This window comes from Pempheris klunzingeri, chromosome 21 (genome assembly GCF_042242105.1).
Source record: "Pempheris klunzingeri isolate RE-2024b chromosome 21, fPemKlu1.hap1, whole genome shotgun sequence".
Taxonomy (NCBI): Eukaryota; Metazoa; Chordata; class Actinopteri; order Acropomatiformes; family Pempheridae; genus Pempheris; species Pempheris klunzingeri.
In genome coordinates, this window is record NC_092032.1 from 16,799,388 (window position 1) to 16,822,324 (window position 22,937).

At 41.5% G+C, this 22,937-nt stretch overlaps 1 protein-coding gene across 1 annotated transcript in view; it reads right to left on the reverse strand.

Moving 5' to 3' along the window:
- Nucleotides 1-22,937, reverse strand: part of myo3a (myosin IIIA) — a 48,403-nt gene that overhangs the window by 5,962 nt on the left and 19,504 nt on the right. Inside the window, exons 6-34 of the mRNA XM_070852955.1 lie at nt 22,474-22,619; nt 19,480-19,545; nt 19,178-19,333; nt 18,758-18,799; nt 17,668-17,770; nt 16,734-16,853; nt 16,171-16,275; nt 15,987-16,070; nt 15,123-15,325; nt 14,104-14,202; nt 13,875-13,989; nt 12,757-12,883; nt 12,082-12,292; nt 11,289-11,436; nt 9,604-9,757; nt 9,399-9,487; nt 9,155-9,284; nt 8,524-8,606; nt 8,266-8,307; nt 6,870-6,950; nt 6,538-6,743; nt 6,286-6,397; nt 5,551-5,713; nt 5,362-5,448; nt 5,146-5,269; nt 4,429-5,062; nt 3,757-4,386; nt 3,518-3,662; nt 813-904 (exon numbers count right to left, since the gene is read on the reverse strand). Coding sequence (XP_070709056.1) covers nt 813-904; nt 3,518-3,662; nt 3,757-4,386; nt 4,429-5,062; nt 5,146-5,269; nt 5,362-5,448; nt 5,551-5,713; nt 6,286-6,397; nt 6,538-6,743; nt 6,870-6,950; nt 8,266-8,307; nt 8,524-8,606; nt 9,155-9,284; nt 9,399-9,487; nt 9,604-9,757; nt 11,289-11,436; nt 12,082-12,292; nt 12,757-12,883; nt 13,875-13,989; nt 14,104-14,202; nt 15,123-15,325; nt 15,987-16,070; nt 16,171-16,275; nt 16,734-16,853; nt 17,668-17,770; nt 18,758-18,799; nt 19,178-19,333; nt 19,480-19,545; nt 22,474-22,619 — 4,497 coding nt within the window. The remainder of the gene's footprint in view (nt 1-812; nt 905-3,517; nt 3,663-3,756; nt 4,387-4,428; nt 5,063-5,145; nt 5,270-5,361; nt 5,449-5,550; nt 5,714-6,285; nt 6,398-6,537; nt 6,744-6,869; nt 6,951-8,265; nt 8,308-8,523; nt 8,607-9,154; nt 9,285-9,398; nt 9,488-9,603; nt 9,758-11,288; nt 11,437-12,081; nt 12,293-12,756; nt 12,884-13,874; nt 13,990-14,103; nt 14,203-15,122; nt 15,326-15,986; nt 16,071-16,170; nt 16,276-16,733; nt 16,854-17,667; nt 17,771-18,757; nt 18,800-19,177; nt 19,334-19,479; nt 19,546-22,473; nt 22,620-22,937) is intronic.

A 22,937-nucleotide genomic window follows, 5' to 3' on the forward strand; every position in this document is an offset into this window, starting at 1 on the left:
TTAGTCTTGTTTCTAGACTTTTTTAATTGATGAAATGTTCGCTTTTGGAAAAAAATAGTGAGCCCATGTTTGGAACCACTGTTTTAGGGGATGATTTGTGGCAATTATTCACTTTTCAATCAATTTTTAATTTCTAAAATGTTGAATGTCATTACCTTAAAGATTTTCAGTGAATTTCACTCCAATACATGCGGTCAAATTTGTATGGGAGTGATCAAGTTATTATTTGGTCGATCAGGTTTTTAAAGCTATTACATATACATACCTTTTTAAAAAGATAAGGTTTAATCATTACTGAATTTCTTAGACTTTCTCAGATATTGAATGTATAGTCTTCATTATTAAATGATCCAATTATTAATTAGCAGCATTAATCCGTATCTACCGTACAGCAGAACTAGGTCAGCTAAAGAAAACTGACAGCATTGTCAACAAACCTGAATAGCTGCAAAAAGAAGAGCTTTGCGCTGAGCTATAGTTCGCTGAAATTATGAAACATTACAAATAAATAAATTTGGAGAACACTGAGTAGAAAGGAACTGCCTTTGGCACGAACTGCTCAAGAAAATTTGCGGAATGTACTAAAGAAACTCTAAGATACTTTTCCAGACAGCTTCATAATAGGTAGATGTTTCTGGCCTTGGGAACATACTGTCTGTAGTTGAGTACAACAGAGAAAAAATTGCCAATCGATAGTTTATTGTGGAAGCCAACAGTCGGGGAAGTTGTTACTGTGTCCCATGGCGGCTGACAGCAAAAGCTTTGTTGTAGTAAGTATCTGAAATTGTTCTCCATCTCTTTCTATGACTCACATGAATCAGGTTGTAATAGGTGGAGTCCTCTGGTGTGTTGAGGGTCTTCGGCTGCTGGGTCCTGCGGGGGGTCCTCGACAATCTCTTGTCAGCTGAAAAGCAGAAAAAACTGTAAAAACTTGTCTATTTGTTCGCAAAATAAGACACTACAAAGTGGAAAATTGACTCTCAATACAGTTTTATTCATTAATCTGTGAGATTCAATTCAAGGCAACAGTTACTTTTTACTAAAATTTCTTAATTTATTTAGTTTTTCTACCCATATGCCCTCAACCTGCATTTTCTCATTTCCTACAGTTCCCAGAATGCCTTTCAACAACTTTTAAGAGGCGCAGAGAGAGTTAATGACTGGCCTGCATCTGCACTGTATTATAATATGCTGAGCTTAATATTAAGGAGGGCAAATAGTATTTCAACCATATACCCTCAACCTTGAACCCCTAGAATCCCCCTAGAGCACCTAGAGACAGAACAAAACAGTCTTTTCTCCCATGACTGTGCCAAATAATTTTTTGTGCTTCGTTTAGTCAGTCTGTGCTACCTTTAAATGTAGGCGAGGGTGGTGATATTGTCTGCAGAATGCTGTGACCTTAACGACATGATGTGATGATCTGCTGTTCTGACCATCTACTTCAGTGAATCCAGCTACATAAACAGTCAGGTCAGTGTTAGGGCTTAGTCTATCATGGCTGACCATTGTGATCAAACTGCTCCCGGGCTGCTGGGATCATCCCACACGGTTAAGTTACTGGACAGACTATTGAGTGTGATAGTGCTGACCTTTGACCCTATTGTGTGTATTGAGCTGCCCTCCATACACACTGCAGTTTAACTCAAGCGCCTTTGGCCAGTTTCAATTTTCCAATAGAGATTATGTGACTCGACCTCTGACATGACAGGACCTTTTGAAGTGTCCTATAACTTTTGTTCGTCAATGTTCGATTGACTGTATTTAACAATAAGAGACACGTGATTGTGACCAGCTGGCAGCATTTCATGCAGAACATCTACTGCAGTGGTTGTGTCGCAATCTATCATAGTTGGTATGACTGTTACAATATTCCTCTTTGGGCATGTGATATTGCAGTTATTAACATATTACAATGACCTTTGCTTGTTGCTCATTATTAATCACTGTTCATGCAAGGGGAAAAGACATGGCAACAAACAATCCATCATGTGCAGAAGCTCTCAGGTAAAGGGGATGAAAAGTTTGTAATCTTATTGAACAACTCCATCTAAAGGTCACTCTGCATTTCTCAAACAAGTTAAGCCAATTTCACACAGCCTCTTATTAATTCCTGCCATAATTGTTGGAAACGCGTGCTCACAAAACGTGATTAACATTAGATGACCTTTCCCATGAAGAACAATGTGACTGGCATTCCTCTGCTTTCATTGTGTGTGCCACAAATGGTTCTGATGAAGTTCATTACGTCAGTGAAACGTATGGGGACAGCTTAGGCCTGTCGATGGAGAAATGACCTAGTGGGGCTGAGAGGCATAATTTCATAAAGAGTTGCAGTAGCCCTTGAAAATAACACAGATAATTCATTCTGCTTCACCTCAGGCAACCTGCTGTGCTGAAGAAATGCCTGTAAAGGGCAAACATACCCAGATTAAAAGAACATTGTGCTCTACTGCAAACTCTGTAGGTAGTTTGAGTATAATGTTTGTAAAAATGTCGGACAAAAACAATTGACCTGATATATACATCACTTTTGCAAAATCAGTCCCAGAGCTAATGCCCAGTACCTGTATAGAGTAGTGAGAGTCGAAGCCCTGAAGCAAATTACCAGGAATTGGAAAAAGCTGACTTTATATTTGTCAGTAGCCGCTGCTAAGTAAAAGTCATACAGCCAAAGAATAATTCAGAGAAACACTCATCTTTTTAGATGAGTTTTCATTGCAAATCATAGAAAAACTTAATCTAAATGCTTGGAATCAGACGGATATTACGAACCCCCTCAAAAGACTTGAGTAAGCCGACCCTCTACATTTTGTAATAAAACTCAACAAGCCACCAAAGGTCAAATGAATGGCAGAGTGATCATGATGCCAGCCAAAGACAGGCAATCATTGGCTTTATTACATAATTATTACATTAGTTTCTCAAGACATCTGAACCCCCGACGTCAGTGACATCTTAGCTGGTGAAGTGGACTTTCAATTTGCTGTCGCCCTCCCCGCTCACCACCCTGAAAGCAATTACACCTATCACCTGTGCAAATCAAATTTTATTTTTGGTGGCACTTGACTTTTCTAGGTTTTCTGATCCAATCACACCTCACGACAGAAAAACCTGCGAATCCTCTTCCGTGAGAAGACACCAATAAAATCTGTCTATTTCTAAATAAAGACAAACAGACCCGTGTGGAAATAGCCGTCACAAATCCTTTCCTAAATCCTTTATATTTACAATCAAGGCTTGAACAGAATCCTTTCTTTTCTTTTTATTGTGGCAGGAAATTACACAGTTGGTCTAATCTCAGTCAAAGACTCTATGAAGGGAGTGACATACCCAAAAAAGTAGATACATTTCCTCCTCAGACAGGCAGCCTGTCTTTCTTAACTTAATCTGGTGGTTCAGGGCTTCAAATGCACCGAAAATGCGCATTAACCTCAGGTCAATCCGTGCCAACGGTTTGCATTATATTTATTGGCTCATAATCTGTTTTTCACAGAGCCGGTCTCAATTATCTTACTTGATTGGTGATTCTGGGGAGCATAGCCGTTGATTATTTTGCCTCTCACAAACATGCCATTGTTCTCTGGGTTTGATTGATGGGCCAGGATGATCTCATTCAATTTCTCCTGCAGGGCCAAAAACTCCAGGGAAGTCTTTGTGATCTGTTGAAGAGATTTGACAGAAATAAACAAGTTGAGAAAAGGATGAGCTGGAGAGGTGGCTGGGTGCAAAAGGACATGTGCTTAATGACGTCACCTCTCTGGAGAAGCTGTGTAGCTGCGTAGCTTCACTCTGGGCTGTTTGCTTGTTGGCCTTCAGGTTCTTCCTGTCCTTGTAACCTCTGAAGTTACTCTGGATCTTCACTGCAGCATGCTCTTCCTCCAGCCTTTCTCTTTCAGCATCTGTCTCCTCTTTACGTTCTATCATCACATCAGTAACATCCAGGGTTTCCTCCTCTGCCTCCTCTATAGTGTCCTCTTCTACATCATTGGCAGCTGCTTCCTTTGATTTCTGTCGCATTTCTCTCTCAGCTTTCAGTTTCTTTCGTTCCTTATGGCCCCTGAAGTTACTCTGAAGGACAGTAGCAGCTTTTTCCTCATCCTCCACGTTCTCCACAGAAGCATCCGGCGGAGATTCTGGCACTGATTCTTCAGTCTTCGCCGGTTTTTCTTCATCTATTGGCGGTTCCGGTGTAACTACGTTGTCTTTCCTCTTCTTCTTGGGGATCTTTCCTTCGTCCTCGAGTCGTTTGCGCTCCTTGTGACCACGGAAGTTGCTCTGAAGCACCACAGCTGCTTTGGTCTCGTCTTGGTCTTCTAGCTGGACATCGATTGAAGAAACATCTGCTGCATTTTGAGCTTCAGTTGATTCTTCTTTTTCTGTCTCCTCGCTGCAGATTTCTTCTGCTGGTGTTTGAGCTTCGGTCACTTCTTCCTCGCCTGTAGGGCTGCTCGCTGTGGCCACTTCTTCACCAGTGGGACTTTTTGCTTTCTGTTTCTTAGCTGGGATCTTACCTTCTTCCTGCAACCTCTTCCTTTCTTTGTGACCTCTGAAATTACTCTGTAGAACAGTGGCAGCCTTTGTTTCATCTTCAATGTTGGCTGCTTCTTCCTCTGCAGCCTTTTCTTGTCCACCATCTGCTGCTGGTGCGTCCTCAATCACTGCTTCATCTGACACTTCTGTATGTTCATCATCTTCTGGCACCTGTGTGTGATCACTGTCATAATTCTCCTCTGCCTCATAAGTACTGTCTTCATCGTCGTCATTCTCTTGTTGATCAGATGTCATTTCCCCTTCTTCTTCTTTGCTGATAGACTCCTGCTCACCTTCTTGTTCCGCCACTTCATTTGGTGGTATCTCTAATTCTGCCCCAGCCATCGTCTTTTTTCTCTCCTTAAACTTTTTTCTCTCTTTGTAGCCCCTGAAGTTGCTCTGGAGAACCACGGCGGCCTTAGTTTCATCTTCCTCGTCGGGAGCGGGGCAGTTTTCTTCACTGGTGATCTTCTTCTCTTCCTGTTGTTCTTTAATGGCCCTCTCTTCTTTCTCTTTCTCTTTGGCTTCCCTGCAAACAAAATGTCCCTGTCAAAGAACTATTTACCTTCTATTTTTCATTTGTATATTCTGGAAATTTCCTCTTTCTCATACCGTTTTCTTTTGAAGCTTTTCCTTTCCTTGTGCCCTCTGTAGCGGGCCTGAATCTTGGTTGCAGCTTTGTTCTTCTCATCTACCAACTCCTTGTATGTCTTTCTTGCAAGATGGCCCCTGCAAACTGAAGAAAACGACAAAGGAACCGTAAACAGCCAGTCATACACACTAAGCTTAGACTGTGTTGTGACTGATTCAGTGTTGGATTGTTCTTACCAGCCTGAAACCGCATGATGAAGGCCTCAAATTTTGCTTTGTTTTTGTCTTCAGTCACCCTCTTGCGAGCTTTCTGACCTCTGTAAGCTGTGAATCAAAGATCAAATTAGAAACTGACGTGGAAAACACAAGAATAACTCCCTGATGACTTCATGTTCTAGTAGATGACAGAGTGCAGAGTTTACAAACCTGACTGCAGCACCACAGCACTTTGTTCTCGCTCCTTTAATATACGCCGGTATCGTTTGGCTCCCAGCCAGCCTCGGACGTAAGCCTGGAGCAGAACGACCCGTTGTGTGGCCTGCTGCACCATCAGGTTCAGATACTCAACGTGGTAGTACTTGAGGAACACCTGTGGAAAAAATGCTTTGCTGATTGCTATAACAAATCTATTGTAATTGTCCTCTGAACTACAGCACCAGTGAATTGCTTGGTTTAATTTGTGATCTACCAGTATTTGCATTGGAACAGCAAAATCTGTGAAACTACTGCTGAAGCTACTCGTACGAATCCTAGTTAATGACAAATCAGTGTGGATCAGGGTGCATGAAAGAACTTGAAAAGAGCATTATATGATATGCATGATATATAAATACATGTTTAATCAACATTTGATATCTTATGTTGCTATCTGCTATACATGTCATCTTTACTATGTATACTGAGCGTCTTTGACAAAAAGATTCTGTCAGAATGATTCAACTTCTGTCTTATGTCACTTTTAGATTGTGGATGTTGACATTAATAAGGCTGCTACTCAAAAGTGTTTGTCTTAAAAATGCTTTCAAACCTTAATTTCAAATCCTAATAACTTTGTATTTTTGTTCGTCTACATTGTTTGAAAAGGGATGCATGCAGAGTCCTGCTACCTCAGTTAACAGACTAACAGTACATTCATTTAGAAGATGAAATATATCATCTTACCTTAGTCTTCCCCATTGCCCAGTTCTCCAGCTTGGCCTTCTCCAGTATTATAGCACATATTTCCTGAGTCACGGCTGGCTCCTCATGAGCATGGAAAGCCAAGATGTAGTACCTGCAACAGGCAGCGTAATCAGCTGGACACTGAGACAGCAGAAGGGCCAACACACACACCGATTTTCATTTGATACAACATCACTTCAATAATCCACTTCCTTCTGTATCAGCCTCAGTGTAGAGTGAGAGCCTGCTGACCTCTTTATGAAGTTTGCAAACAGGATGCGGTGAGAGTAGCCCTGCCGTCTGATCTTGGCGGTCTCCAGAACTCCAGTGTATCGCAGCTGAACCAGGACTTTCTCCCGGTCAAATTTGTTGGCATGGCGATCGTTGTTTGGTTTGATACAGCGCACAAAGTGAGGCTGCCCTGCCACCATCTTGGACAGCAGGTCCATCAGAGAGTACTAGAAGGAGTAATAAGAAGAGTGGGGCAGCGTGATTAAGGGTTCACAGAGAAAGCTGTCTACATTGCTGCAAGAAAGACAAATCTTGAACCGAACTAAGACAACTGAGAGAGAAAGCAATCTTACTCTGAAGTAGGAGGCGACTGTCTGGGTTCTCATGTTGGTGGTTTCTCTCGGGTGGTGAGGTGAGTCTCCATTGTCACCCGTCTGAATAAACAAACATAACGCTGGTCAAAAAGCCCAGTCATTCGCAGCGTACTGTATGTGTCTCTACAGACTGCTTTTACACACAACTTTATGAGATGCAAGGAGATATTTTAGTACAATGCACATTAGGTCAACTGGGTACTTCAGCACAGGAGGCAAAATGAGGACACTGACCTAAAGTACAGTATTAACAACTGTGAAACACATCCGTAGGTGTAGATTGCATTTTCATTATAGTTTTTCCTTATGCTACATTTTAATCAAAGCTTTTAATCTTCCTTTGAAAAATCACCAATCACCGTTTGCATTTGCACTGTGTCATCATGAGGCACATGAAGCAAGCCTTTTTTTTCAGGAGTGCGCTTTAATTCCCGAGAAGGCTGCAAAAGAGATGCATAAAATGGATAAACAAAAAAAAAAAACAAGTGCCAAATCAAGAGTAGGGTCTGCATGGATACAACTTCTGAAGCTTTTACTTCAGAAAGTGTTATTTAAAAAATCCAAAATCAAACAAAAACTATACGCTCTAGCTAACAACGCACTCACGAAGACAACACAGGGCGCTACTTCAATATGAATGTGAAAAATAACACCTACAAATGTATTCAACTGCATCCAGCACATATTTCATAACATTTTAACAAGATCTACATCTAATTCTCAGCACTACCAGTGTACAGCAAGCCATCAGCCGAATACTGTTTGTAGCATTTAAAATGCTCATTGTGCCTCTTAAGAGCAAAGCCTTTGATGAGCTTTTTGTCTAACATATGCAGATGAATGGAAATAGATTCAAGAACTCATCAAACACAGTTCATTTGAATGTCACTACTGTCAATTGCTTTTAGGTGAGCACATCGCCTCAGGCCTTACATTTAGCAGGCAAAGCAATCGTGTACTGCCACAGTTACAATTTCTTTTTTTCAAATTAAGTTTTTATTTGGCCCATGGCAACTAAAAGAGACTCGGGCTGATTATTGAATGCTCTGAATGCAAAATTGAAAGTTTTAATACTTTCTGCAAGTAATTTAACTCAAATTAGTTCTAGAGTGCGGCATGGTACTATAAAGAGACAATCCACTACAGCTGTGGATATGAAACAAACAGGTTTTAGCACAGCATATGCTTTTACATTCAGAGGGCTTAATAATGATGGGGAGGCCTTTATGCAGTTAGTGTTCTACAAAGCGAGGTTGCACACATGCCTGAGCACGATGACACGCACTCAGATTGTGTGCTTTTAGCAAAAAAAAGCTTGCTTTGCATAACTGTAAAACATTATGTACCACAAACTATATGGAAATATGTTGGTTACCTCACAGAAAGAAAAAGAACTGTATAACGTTAGCACGCCCATCTTTTATAATAGGAATGCAGAGACAGAGACAGCAATGGGGAAAAAGAGGAGACAAAAAAGGTAAGAACAGAACAAACTATAATTACAGTTGGGTAAAATTGTAAGTCAGGGGTGGTTTTGAGAGTTAAAAGGGAAAAAATAAATTGAACAACTTTCCAGGGGAAGTTCTTGATGTGAAAGATAATACAGTGATAATGCAGACAGTGCTGTAAGTACCTTGGCGAAGGTGATGGTGCGTGTCGGGGTCCGCGGGCTGCGCATTGTGTTTATGCCTTTGCCCTTGGTGTGGGCAAGGTTGCCTGTGAAATAAACAGAGACGATGAGACTCAGTTAACACAAACTGCCTTTTCTCACCAGGCAAGAGTTGGTTATACATGTAGGAATAGTCCACAGAAACAGGCCTGGACGCATCTTTTTATCAGTCGGGATTCATGAATGAGGTTATTTTTAGCAGGAAAACTCTGAAGTCTGTTGATAACTTTGATTGAACTGAATGGAGCAAACACTAAAGGAGTTCAGGAGTCTTTCCTTTCATGTGAGCTACTGCTGATTGGGAGCGAATCAATATGACAGCATTAAGACTCCTTTAAGAAAGTGATTATGTGATTATTGACTTTGGTTCCATTTTGACAGAGCTGGTTGCCTGCTGTGCCAACAGCACATGCTCCAGCTGCCAGGGCCAGCTTATTACAACAAAAGTCTGGCAGACTAGAGAGGAAAGCCTTGCTAAAATGGGCAACAATAGCCTGTTGTTTCACTCTATGTATGTGTATAGTGCTGCTTAGAAACAGATTAACTACAAGGTTGTAACAAACAAACTTCCTTCTCCTACTCCTTTCCTCTGTACCTGTTTTGGTGAGGGGATGGGTGACCAGTTTGCGAGTAAGCTCGTTTTCTGACGACCTCAGTAGCAGGACGATGTCTGCTGGTAGTGTGTCCCTGTTCTTGGCCAAGAAGCCGGCAGCATTGTAAATCACCTTGGAGTTTGGTAGAGAGGGAGAATACTTATGTTGAAAGTCAAAACACACCAAGTGGCCTCAGCTTAAAGTGAAACTTCTGTGCGCACATTATTTCAATCAAGTATCAATTACCTTTCCGGCGTAGTGGTGAATACCAAAGCCAAGGTCAACCCTCTTTGGCCTCCAGAAGCTTTTGGTCTTGAGGTTATCTTCAAATTTCTCTAAAATTTAAAATGAAAAATGTGTTAATTATTCCCTACAACCACTATGAACGTGCAGTGAACAGTGAATCCACCCTAAAACAGGCGTCCTCCAAACATGAGGTGATGGGACTGACCTACGAGGGTCTGGTCGGTGGCCTGCGGGAACCGACTTTCCTCATCCAGGAGTGAGAGCATCCCCATGGGCTTCTGTAAGAACAAGTCCAGGAGGGGCCGATTGTCCTCGTACTCAATCATCCGAGCGTCCACCTCCTCATTCAGGTACTCATCCTGTGCAGAAATTGCAGACACTCAGTCAGTAAAAGATAGTTGATGTACATTTTCCATTTTATTGTGGCCTTTAGTGTCCTCAGTGGGTCCGTATAAAGTTTGGTGGAAAATTGAGTTCCTGATCTGTTCATTCCCATCTCGGTCTGCTGTTATTAGGGGACAAATAAATGGTCCCCTCGGGAGCAACCAAATCCACCAAGGCCAGAAATGCGTTGGGAAAAGCACCAGGAAGAGCAGCTGGTCGTTCAGCCAAAAGAGGGAAATGTTTTTATTTATCCTACTAACATCTGTTACCAGGAGCCAACAGTAAAATGGAATTGCAGAAGCCGCAATAAAAGAAAAGTACAGGTAGTACACATTGATGATCTGCACAGCTGTAATGACAGAACATCACGGTAACATCAGAAGCTGTTCTGTGGTTTCATTTTACTGGCTATTACGATGACAAGTAATGAGAAAGTTTTGTTTCCACTTAGTGCTATTATATAAGATGCAGAGGTGTAACTTGAAATCAGTTTTCCATCTGAACCGGCCGTTTTCTGTTCTATTTGTTTTTTTAATGTCATGCTTGGATCTGAAGAAGGCTTAATCTTTGGAGTAAAGGGTGACTATGAATTTGCACCCTAGAGATATTTGACATCAGCCAACCAATGTCAAGCCTCTCGTTGTGCGCCCCCACATCACCTCCCCCCTTCAGATAAGTCTGGTCTGGAGGGCAAAGTGAGCTAATTCCTCCACTTTAAACTCCTCTAACCTGATCAAATCAGGTTGGCTGAGTCTCAGAGCTCTTAGTATGACTCAGCAACATTACGGGGGACTTCTATTCAGAGAAGAAAAGGACAAAGTGGGAACAAACAACATCAAATCAGCGTGCTTATTCTAGCATGACCTGCACACTGTGAAATAAACAAGCCACATCAGGGGATCCGCGGGGACGCAGACAGATCAGGCCAATGTGTAACCACGTGCGTAAACATATATGGAAGAATATGGGTGAACTCTGCCTTATTTTACTGTAGATATGACAAGGCTGGATGATGCTTATTAAGCTCATAGCTCACTATAATTCCCCTATGCTCCATATATATGGTGGCAGTATAGGACAAATGTATTTCTGGGCCTGGTGCCAACAATACCCAAGAGTGAGATTAAGTCAAACGCTGACTGTCTTCAACTCCTAATTGACCCTCGTTTGGGATGATTTATAGCTCCTCTCCACGGGTGAGACCAAATCATTTAACATTAGCAAACCATTCTCTGCCCCCCAAGGCAAAACACACCCACGAGAGTGCATAAAGGGAGAATAGCGAACCTCGTTCTCTCGTAAATAAAGACAGCAGCATATTTTACCCTTGCCATCTCTCTTAAAGCGCAGAGTGACAGATGATGACATGTTATCACCATTTGGATGGAAATGAGGTAGTACCAAGGTGAAAATGCTCACAAAGTGCACTCCAGGAGAGATTCAAGCACTCAAATCTTTCTTTGATTTCAGTGACCGTTTAGGGTGGATGCTGGTCTGAGACCTCACCTGTTCCCAGGCGAATATGTGCTGGTTGAAGTAGAACTGGATCTGCTCGTTGGCAATGTTGATGCAGAGCTGCTCGAAAGAGTTCTTTTTGAAGTTCTCAAAACCGAAGATGTCCAGGATGCCGATGTTTAAGCCCTTGTCATCCTCTCTGAGGGTAAGAAGAAAGAAAAGTCCTTCGTTCATTCAGTACCTATAAGGCTTATCTCGTGGGTAGGCTGTAGTCAATCCCAATGGAAAGACCACATTGGGTTTGAACCTGGAACCTTCTTGTTATGAGGCAACAGTGCTTACCACCATACAAAGACTCAAAAGGAGTCCTTGCTGATGTTTTTGACTGTCTTCATCTGAATGTTAGATTTGCTTCCTTTTCTTTGGGCTTGCAAGTTTCATCATATGTAGTCATCAATCTTTTCTTTGTTTGTACGGCCATAGTAACCGTTTACTCACAACTCAGCAGTGACAGTAGAAAACAATACAATGCTTCTGTTTACCCTCTCTGGTGGACGACCCACTGACGGGTGATGGACACCGCTTGTGATTTTTCCTGGGAATGTTGAATTGACACCCAGTTACCAAAGAATGCTGCAAATGCAGTCACCATTATCTTCACTCAATCTGCAATAGATAGTGACTTAACATTTAACAGAAAATCTTTTAGATTATAACTTTAATGGTTTTGCCATTTGTGTCAAATGCCCACTGCCTGACAGCACACCAGTCTTTCTGACATGACCTCATTCTGCATTCATGACAGCCAAACACACCACTTCACATTTTCTGCTCCTGATCTCACCCTAGCTGGCTGTCGGGCCGCAGCAGCGTGTTGATGCGGTTGACAATCCAGCTGAAGAGGCGGCCGTAGAGAGCCTTGCCCATGGCGTCCCTCACCTCCGCCGCCTTCTCCACCGTGTTGGGCCTGACGATTGTCTCTCCCCGTGCCACGACACAGTGGGAGGTCAGGGCCTCCTGGAGCTCGTCTGAGCGGATACACAGCAGTGATGCCACTAAGGGGACATTTGATAAGGAATGGGATGAAAGTTAACGTCGTGAAAGCAGAATGAGTGCTAGTGATACAGTGTGCAAACATGCAACCTTAACTGTCCTCATTAAAGCTAAGAAACAAAAATAAAGTTGAGTTCTGGCTTCAAAAATAAGTGGAAAAAGTATTTATTCTCTCATCGATCACATCTGAAGCCTCTAAATTACCAAAACAAATATAGAAAATATAACCCCAGAGGAAAACAATGTAAAAATGTAACCCATGCACATGTGTGTTTGGTAATGATGTTTCTGTAATCCAGCCTGCCTGCACTGATGGATCGTTTCTTTCAGAACAATAGTGTAATGGAGAGGTGCAGAAGAGAGAGGGTGAGGAGGGGGGGGTGTAACAAGGGACATTCAGTGTCACGTTTGGTTACACATCATCATACACTATGCACCACATCCCACCCCCCGTCTCTCGTCTCACCGTTCTCCAGGACAGAAATGTTTGAGATGATGCTCTTGTCCGTTTGATGCTCCGAGGCAACAGGAGAAAACTCGATGTCGCCGGAGTTGAGGATGGCAGCCAGAGTGCTGTAAACACTGCCCAGCTCCTGCAGACAACAAAGACAACCAGCAATTTATTGTAGAAAACCCCAGAGGTATGGAGGCAGTATTACATAGATGGAAATCTTAAAGATACTGTAATGTCTGGTGTTCTACTTCACTTAAATGTTTGCTAACCTTTGCACATTCATTTGTCCAGTAATGGTCAGGTATAGAGGGTACTTATTTGAATTTGAATTCAAGCACTGTGACATAGTAGTTCAATGTATTCAGATTTGTTGATCAAACGTCTTTTTGTACATTGGATGTCATGTTTTGTTTACAGTCACAATGACAGAGTGGTTTATTTGGAATAAATAGACCTGTGTTGGCCTTTAAGGCTGAATAGACAAAGAAAAGAGCCCCATTTAACAAACATTATATTTTACTGAGAAAATAAAATAATAAAATAGGACTGGGATGTCAAAATGTGACTGCTGAGCACTGAGGACATTTCACCTGTGGTGTGAATTTGTATGTCCTGACACGAGCGAAAAATAGGCAGTTGCTGTCTCAAAACTATGTGTCAAAATAGATAAACTTGTCTCAAACATCATCTTCATACACTCATACACTTGATTGAAGACAAGACGTACTGTAAAGGGGAAGGTTGGTCCTCTGGTGCTGCCAAGTGATTACAGGATAAGTACTATTGACGTGTAGATCCCAGAGGCAATCAGTTCTTTGGGTCTCATTAGCCCTCACAATGCCAACAGCTGACTGCCTACATGTGCCTGTAGCTTTATGCTCCATCACATGCTATACAGAGGACTCCTTGGACTCTAGTTTTTAAGCTGGTGTATTTTTTCAGAGCTCAGCAAGTTGTACTCTTGGTTACGTGTTATTTTTTATTTATATACATACTTTAATACATTACATAAATAATACAGGAGTGTGAGAGCAAGTCTGTATAGATGTTAGGACTAATGTTGTGTTGTTAATCCTTTAGAGCAGGCCCCTTTCAGCTTTGTGTCCGGGAATTAATGCAGTAGTCTGTACCTCCAGGGTGAATCCAATGACTTTGAAACACTGCTCCACTGCGTCAAACTGCTCCTTGTAGAAGGTGTTGCTCACGATGTCAGGCCCTAATTTAACGTGCTCGTTGCACAGGTACCTGCAGATCAAAACGGAAACACTAAGATCAGGATTGGGGTGTCTTGAAGTAGGTTTGCGGTGTGAGAAGGAAATAACAGTGTTTAAGAGAAGGGCTTAAGAATGTCAAACCTACTTAGGTGTTTTGCTGTCGGAGAGTTTGTAGTGGGCTAGTTTCTTCCTGTCAGCCAGGCCGGCATAGATGTAGTAGAAGATGTGGAAGTTCCTCTCCCCTCTGTTTAAACACACAAACACATAGCTCGGAAATTCAAGACTTAAAAGCATAAGTTGCACAAATGCTGCAAATATAAGACAATTCATAAGGAAGAAACAAAACATGCTAAATGCTGAAAAGCACTTAAGAAGCATTTCACTATGGGTAAAGTTTACCAGTAATCATTTTTACTACATTTTGTCAGTTTAGGGGCTCCACAGTTCACAGCCAGTGAAAGTAGTTCAGTATGATATCATCTGTAGCTCAGGAAGAGCTTTGTTAGTTCACCAAGTATCATTAAAATGTGCTGATAAATCTTTTACATATTCTGCTGACTAAACTCCTCCCTTCAAACACACAAATCCACAAATGTGTAATGCTCCTGGAAGAGTTAATGAAATATGAATGTGCCTTTGAAGCATAAAAAACTTGCTCTTGTTTGCGATCCTCCCAAAAATAGTATCCTAAAGAAAAGTGTAGCTACACACAAGGCTCACAGCCAAATCAAACCTGAGTCTGTTTTCTAAATGAATTCTTGACTCTGCCTTTGAAGTTCCACTAAGGACACATGCAAGACCGCAATCCTTGATCAAACAGGAAATAAGCTAGCCCCTCCACTTGACCTGGTCCGCTCCCCAGATGCATGATAAGAAGAAAAGATGGATTGACTGAAGTGCGGGTTGAAGGCGGATGGCACCAGTTTAGATGGAGAAGTGGAGGTGAAAGGAAGAGAGACAGAGTCTATTACCCACTGATCCCTGGCCAGCAGGCTGAAAAAGGACTTTCATGACAATGTTCTTACAGAAAATGCACAGACACCTGATTTAAATTTCTATGGCTGTCGCTGTCACATAAAGGTAAATAAATATTAAGTGTCACAAGGTTGCTTACATTTGACAAAAAGACAGAAAAAGCAAAAGAAAGAAGGAGGTGATATTTACACTGCCTGGTGGATGACTCTGGATTTCTCCAGCAGGTATTCAGATATCTGCGCCCCCACCACTGTTCCTCCGCAGGTGAACTTCATCTCCAGGTACTTGCCAAAGCGGCTGGAGTTGTCATTGATGACAGTGCAGGCGTTCCCAAAAGCTTCCACCAGGTTGTTGACCAGCAGGATCTTCTCCTGGAGCGTCCTATTGTTGGCCTGAATAAAACATTAGTCCAGCTGACTGGGAAATCAATGTGGTGGAAGTCATAATTCTTTTTTTAAGAAGTGATGGATGTTTTCCCGTCATGAACCTTTCTTTTCCTGTTATTCTCATAAAAATTGACAATGTCTTATTTCGTTCCTCCACTTGTGAAAACAAAAGAAAGGGGAACGGAATGAAATTTTCTTTCCAATCAAGTTGCAAATCATGACTGGCATCAACTGGAGCATCAAATAAACTGATGATAGGATGTTCAAATTGGTTTGACGGTGAATTTTAGATTGAATTTTCTAAATATCCACAGTTGGCTGGAGACTCACAGGTTGCTGGCCAAGACGTACAGCTGTTGCACAGTTCAACATTGTAACTTTGTAGTCATATGAATTTTGTAATGTCCTGTCAGTCATAAATATCTTTTTGGACTTCTTACAGTCCACAGTTTTTATCATCTTTTTACCAGCAAAATTAGCTCACTTATTTTGTGATATCTTCTGTTTGATTTGGTTCGATCCTGTAAATAGCTTCTTTATGTTCTGATCGTTATATTTTGCTTAAGTCAGGAGGACTTTGTGATCTTTATTAGATCAAATATTGGATTGATTGAATTAATAATAACAGGAAGGACATGTTGATGAAACATTACAGTTATGGACTCACCTTCCCAAGAACTGTCAGCTGCTGCACCAGCAGATGAGCACTCTCTGTTTTCCCAGCTCCACTTTCCCCACTGATCACAATACACTGTACACAAACATTCACAGAGGTTACTGTGAAGATAGATATAATAATGCCAAGAAAATTACACTATATATAGGACATATGATCACGGGCACCACATTACCTGGTCTGTGTTGTATGACACCATTGACTGGTATGCGATATCAGCCACAGCGAAGATGTGTGGTAGGTTAGCAGTACGCTTAGCTCCTATGTACATCTTAGTGTGCTACGAAGAGAGGAGGGTCGAGAACGAAGACTTATTTAAAACATGCACATGAATGTAACAGATGCCATGAAGCAGGTGATACGCAGAGGAAATTTAAATTAATGTCGTCATGAAGTTGTTTTGCCACTTCGGTCCACACACCAATAGAAATCTATAGAAAACTATCTGTCCGTACAATAGGTTGTGTTTTTGTTCTGGGAAGAGAGGAATGAAAAATGGCTACGAACTCGAGGCAAATTAAAGCATGACGATTGGGAGGAAAATACAGCCAGTGAGTTAGAGACAGAGGCCAGGAAACAGGTGCAGTGTGTGTATGTGTGCGGAGGTGGGACTAAATGGGATGCGGCCGCCTTGAGGACTGCAGAGGCACTAATGAGATATGCTGGGCTCCATTCAGTTCACTAAGTGTAAGAGCACAGGTGCGTGAAAGAAGCACACAAAGGCCTATATCCACAGACCTGAGGAGTGTATATATTATCCATCTTATGGAAGGGGTTGACTGCGATGAGGATGTCCCCCACATACGTGTAAATCTGATCCCTTCCATAGCGACTCTGAAGCTGCTCTGTGACCGTGTTCTGGAAAAGAAAACAAAGAGCCTGATTCACATATCCTGTATAAAATGAGACAACGGGTAGCACTTTAGCGTATGTCCTGCCGCAAGTCAAGGCCTCAGCCGCCTGTTACATCAATGTTATTATCTACATGCCGTACAGTGATTAATTCTCCTGACTTCTCACTGCCAGGACAGGTACATCAACAACAGCAGGGGCGGCCCTGCCTCTCTCATACCAGCGGAGCCCCTCATGTTGAAGGATGGGTAAAAATATCCGCTGGCAACTGAGACTGATTGTATCATTCAATACGTCAATGCAGCATTCACGTTTGATAAATTGCTCTGAATGTTGTTTGTGTGAAAGACGCTGCTGTGCATTTCTCACCGCTGTTGTTCGACAGACCAACGTGAGTGACCGGGGAAAAATGATGCTGAGTGATTTAGTTAAAAGTGTAGGAAAGAACAAATTTCAATGAGAGCCACCTTGGACAGTGTCTATGTAGATGTTTTATAGTACAATTAGCAGACTTTGGATGCAATTGATGAGGATGTTTCCATCACTTGAAAAGGGAACTTTATGTCACAAAAAGTCTGTGAAATTCCTGAAAATTGTTTTGGCCAATCCAAACAGTTTTTATAGATTACCACAGATCTGCTTCAGACCTGAATGTAATCTTTGAGATTGCTCAGTAGTCAAGCAAAAGTAGATCATCAAGTTTTCTTTTTTCTGAGCTGATTTCACACCATTTCTGCTTTATGCCACTGTGAGAATGTCTCTCCCCTCAAGTATTGCTGAGCTACATAGTTATAAGTTGCCAGACTGTCGACTTTCTTACCTCATCTAGTACTTCTAGGGTGGCGAGGTCGTCCACCTCGTCTGAGTCAGTCTGTGTTTTCATGTGGCCTCCTCTTTTAGTGTGGATACGTTCATGCCTGGAACTCACAGAATCAATGAGCAATGTCTATAGTGTACATACTCTACGTGACAGTGGAAGCAATCTAAATTCAAATTCATTATGAGCACATGCTGTAGCTGTGCATAATGCTGCCGATGGTATTTGCCGAGGCAAAAAAAACATCTATTCACTTAAAACAAACTGGAAACAATGTAAATATAATCGATGATTCAACCAGATAAAGAACTAAATGTAAATATAATCATCTGTGACTTTAATTCTGAACCACGGGACCTGTCAGTGTGAAGTTTCTCACGCCAGAGTCCACAGACGCAGCTACATGTGCTGACTGATAAAACCTTAAACCTCATCTTAATAAATGTTATGTTACATTTTTACTGGCAACCTCATAGCATCAAGCATGTTTCTTTTCTGCTTGACAATACACCGACAGATTGCATTATTCATGTTATGTTTTAGCTTTACTGGCTGAGCAGAACCTTGATATAAAAGACTGTAAAAGGTTTTTAGGAATACCTCATTAGTGTCCACTGTTTTCTCACATAATGTACTTTCAAAATAAGTTTGATCACTCCTGATTACCAACCATCCAATTAATGTGACATCATTTTGTTGATAAGAATGGTAATTTCCTCGTCGTGATTGCAAATCTCTGCTAAAACTCAATTTATCTGGCAGTTATTGATGAGCAAGTTTGAGGCTCATGAAGTGCAGTAGTTGGTTTACAGCGAATGCCATAATCCCAGTTAGACTACAGCATCAAATGACAGGACGACACAAAAAGATGGTAAGGAAGGTAGAACAAAAGGTGACAACAACATGACGCACAAGACAAGACAACATGTTTACAATGGCGAGGTACCAGCATGTAAACAATCTAAAATCAGCTCATGTAATTGTTTGCAAAAACATGTGTGATCACAACTACAGCAAGAGCTCTGACTGGACTAAAAGAGCCAATCATCATCTACTCCTACTGCGGCATAAAGGTTATATAAGCATTTGTTACCTGTCATTACTGTCTGTGCTTCTGTCTGTCTTTCCATGATGGCTTAAACAATAGAAACAGGATTAACATTTCATGACCGTATGGGCAGTACACAGTTTCTGGGCCAACATTTTGACTCATGTGACACATCCTGTGCAGTCTGCACCTCGAGGGAAGCCTGAGCAGGATTGAGCTGTTGTTTATATAAGGCTGACAGGGCTTGTAAAGCATCCAGCACGGAGAATAATTTGGATTATACTGCCTGCAAAAGTTAAGCTGCAGCCTAACATATAAAACCTACTGACAGGAAGGCTTGCAGACTAAGTTATTCTTGGGGTTTATTAAAAAATCTATCAAACACTTCATGGTGTGTTAGTATTCTGTGCATACTGCTACACAAATAGGAGTAGCTAAAAATGTCACAAATACATGTAGAAATACCTTGTTTTTTCAATGACTCCTATTTGTTGGTTGAGATCAATCAGTTCAATCAATTGTTTCTGTAGTATTTTCTCTCTGCCATCAATCTGCTTGATGAACACATGTTGGAGCAGGTCTAGCACATTCGGTCTCAGCTCAAAGTCTTTAATCAGGCATCTGTGGGGAGGAAGAAGAAAAGGTAGAGGAGGAGGAGTGCAATGAATTTCTAGGACTTTTATTCAATGTGTGTGTGGTTACGTGCTGTCACGGTAAATATGTATTATTCACAGAGGCATAACAAACACGCTAGCCTCCACACTCACTTGCAGATGAAGTCATTAAAGTGGTCTGACCAGAGCTCCGGCTGGTGGAGAGTAGGCGGAGGGTTTCTGTTAAAGGAAGCAATGGAAAAGATAAATGGAAAGATAAGATGAGATGGGATTTACGCAGGCGGGGCAGAGAACAAAAGGCCGAGGCACAGAGTGGAACGATGGAGTGAAATCTTAACTACTCGTCGTTGCAGACATCCAGAGGTGTTTCTGCGGTGACATGAGGCAATGACAAATGGCCTTCCATCTGTGCAGCTTGGTGGTATTGATACAGCTGATTTTATGACAAAAAAAAAACAGTGGGATGCATTGGATATCAAATATATAACAAGATCTCAAAGGGTTTAGGTTTCTCCTGTAAAAATAGCATCCAAACAGACACACATTGTTAAGGGGTCAAGTGTAACAAGGCCTCCCAGACGGCAAACAACTGAACTAATTTGCTGTAATTCCTTGTTCTGCTTAAAGTACCTTTTTACAAGAGGATTCCTGCCAAGTGGTGGGGACGTCAATGCTGCCTGCTAATGCACCTGGGCCTTTCTCACATTAGCTCTGACAGCGATAAAGTGGACTAATGAGAGGACATACATCTCCTGTTTATCACACAACACACACAATATAGACAGCAAATGCATAGGACATTTATTTGGAGTCTGTTCTGCTAATGCTGTGACCATTAAGTTACAACTACTTAGGGTTTTTAATTCCCTATGTACACATTCTAGTATCCTGTTTACACCCCTCTTACTCAAGTAAACTTTGCTTTTACTAAATATTACTGCAATAAATCTACTTTGTACGGTGTGCGAGGCAAATTCTGATATTCTCTTTTGCACATAATTAAAGATAACAGCATAAATCCTTACACTTGCTCATAATTAGGAGAGAACTTTTAATCTTTCACCTGCTCCAGAGTGTGATGCTTTGAGCAGGGATTTGACTTCTGCCCCCCCGCCTTCCTCTGTTTCAGTCTTTAATTTAAATGAGGGTAAAAAGGAAAAGAAAGACTATGTGGACATTATGTTATATGCCAAATATGACAACAAACAGTGGACATAAATATCATATGAACCCTGAAACAATAACAAAGAATACAGCCTTAAACTTGCCACACTTCAAGGTGGAGCTGTGTCCTTTTTGACCTAACACTTTACCCTGCATGTATACAGTAGGGAGAGAATCAGGAGCTACATCTGGTACTGATGCTTACTACTACAGTTACAACAAAAAAAGACAATATCAACCATGAGATCAGGTCATATTTGCAGCAGTAAGACTGTAAGGGATTGTATCATACTCTACTGGTGTATACATTGTGTTGTATTGTCTTGTGCGAAGGGATAACAAATGTACTCAGGCATTGTCGAAAACATTAAAATGAGGGTACTGTTTAAGCCAGACTAAACTAAATAAGACGGGGTGTGGTTGTACCAAAGCCCTCAGAGTGGCTTTTTCTGCTTACTGCTTGACGAATGAACCCAGAGTAGTGAAAAGCGAGAGAGCGAGGAGTGTGAACAGACAGCCTGAAGCTCTGGCTGCAGCAGTCACATAGATTCAGAGAAGGCTGTGTGACGGCTCCTGTGGAGCACGACCCCCAGAGCAAACACGCAGGGCGGCTATGGCAGCGGAGATGCTTGTGTGTGTACCGACGTGTGTGTTTGTGTGCGTAGGAGCACACTGTTTCAGGATAGTGACGGACAAAGTGCTGTGCCGTTAAGATGACAGTGACGGTAAGTGCTTATGCAGCTCTCGCGCTGGAATCAGGAGACAATAAACAATTACTTTTCACCTTCAGCCCACACAGATGAAAAAAGGATGGCTGTGCTCTCAGCCTCCCCCACAGAATGAATGAGATCAGTGAAAGGAGGGGAGGGGTTTATGGATAAGCCCTCGCCCGGAGCAAAAAAAGACATTTGAAATGAAAAGACTGTACATTGTCTGGTGATAGTATGTATAGAGAAGCAAAGCACTGAGTTAAGGAGCAGAAGAAGGCGTCAACTACTGTGCATTACCCTGTTATTACATCCTGACAGTCTGCATCAGTGTAATGAATAATAAAAAGTTTTAGCTCTGCTGTTGAAAAAACTTTCTATTATTTTTGAATGAATGAACAAAAACACTGATAGGTGAGTGTGGAATGACGGAAAGCTTAAGAAAGTGTAACGTTGAGGAAACTTCACGAACTTACATGATAATGGTGGGTTTTGTTTTATAATTCCACATAATTTGCATCTAATGTATAAATTCACTGCATGGAAAACGTTACAGTAAATTATAGTCTTGCCTGATGCAGTTGGTGCACTTGTCACAAGGCTGAGAAAATGTGTTTTTAATAAGTCAAATGCCATTCCCTCAACTTTGTGTGAATTCCAGCTAAATGCTAACGCTTGCTTGGTCCTATTGTGTCCATTTGCTGCTAGTTTACTGTATAATATGTGCCTGTGTTCACATTCTCAAAGGGCGCTCTGACTTCTCAGTTAATACGTTGTTATTAGGAAGTCACAGCATTGATGTGCATCACATTGAGAAACGCGCAGTATGTCAGGAGGATAAATACGCTGTTGTTTCATCACTTTGACGCTGTCATCTATTATTTCATATCAAAACAAGGGAGACAGGAAATGCATATTGTGAGGAATGGAAGTAAAAAGCTGTTGGTGTTTCCAAATATTCAATTATATGCAGGCAAATTGTGATTTTGACATAAAGAGGAGTTTATTATTTATTTGTGAATCAAACTTATTTCCCAAGCATTCATAATTACATGATTACAGCCTCCAGTTCATGTGCAACTTCCAAGTTCAAAAGTTTTATGAAGACAAAATATCCACGACTATAGGCTTTTGATTTGAAAAAAGAATAGCATTTAGGACTGTGGCTACATGGTTGGCAATGTCACCTTAAAGTTAGATCCTGATCTCAAATCGACAGTGGCAGGGTCAAAGTCTAATGATGATAGATTGCTGTGTAGGCGTGATGGAGGCTCACCTGGGTATTTTGAAAAGGGCTCTCATTGGGTGGAGGTCAGAGAGGGGCGGGTCTCCATCTCCCAGCTCTATAGCGGTGATGCCGAGTGACCACACATCGCATCGAGCGTCGTACGTTGAGTCCAGCTGCTGTTCACATGCTATTACCTGCGGCAGATAGAGGGTATTGACATAGAATCACAAAAACAGCGACACATATGAATCACGTTAGGTATGCCAATTTGCCAATATGATGGTAACATTAAAGCCAATAAAATATCATTCAAGCACAAAGTGTGATAATTGTGGTTTATATGTTTATAGTTTTCAAAGCAGCATCAGATACTAACAGAATTCCAAAGAGGCAAAAAATACAAACTATAAAGCTAAAATTACCATGAAATGTAATCACAAACTTCAACAGTTTAAGGATGATTTTGAGAATACGTCTTTGCCCTTAATAGCTTCACGGGTTATCAGATAAAA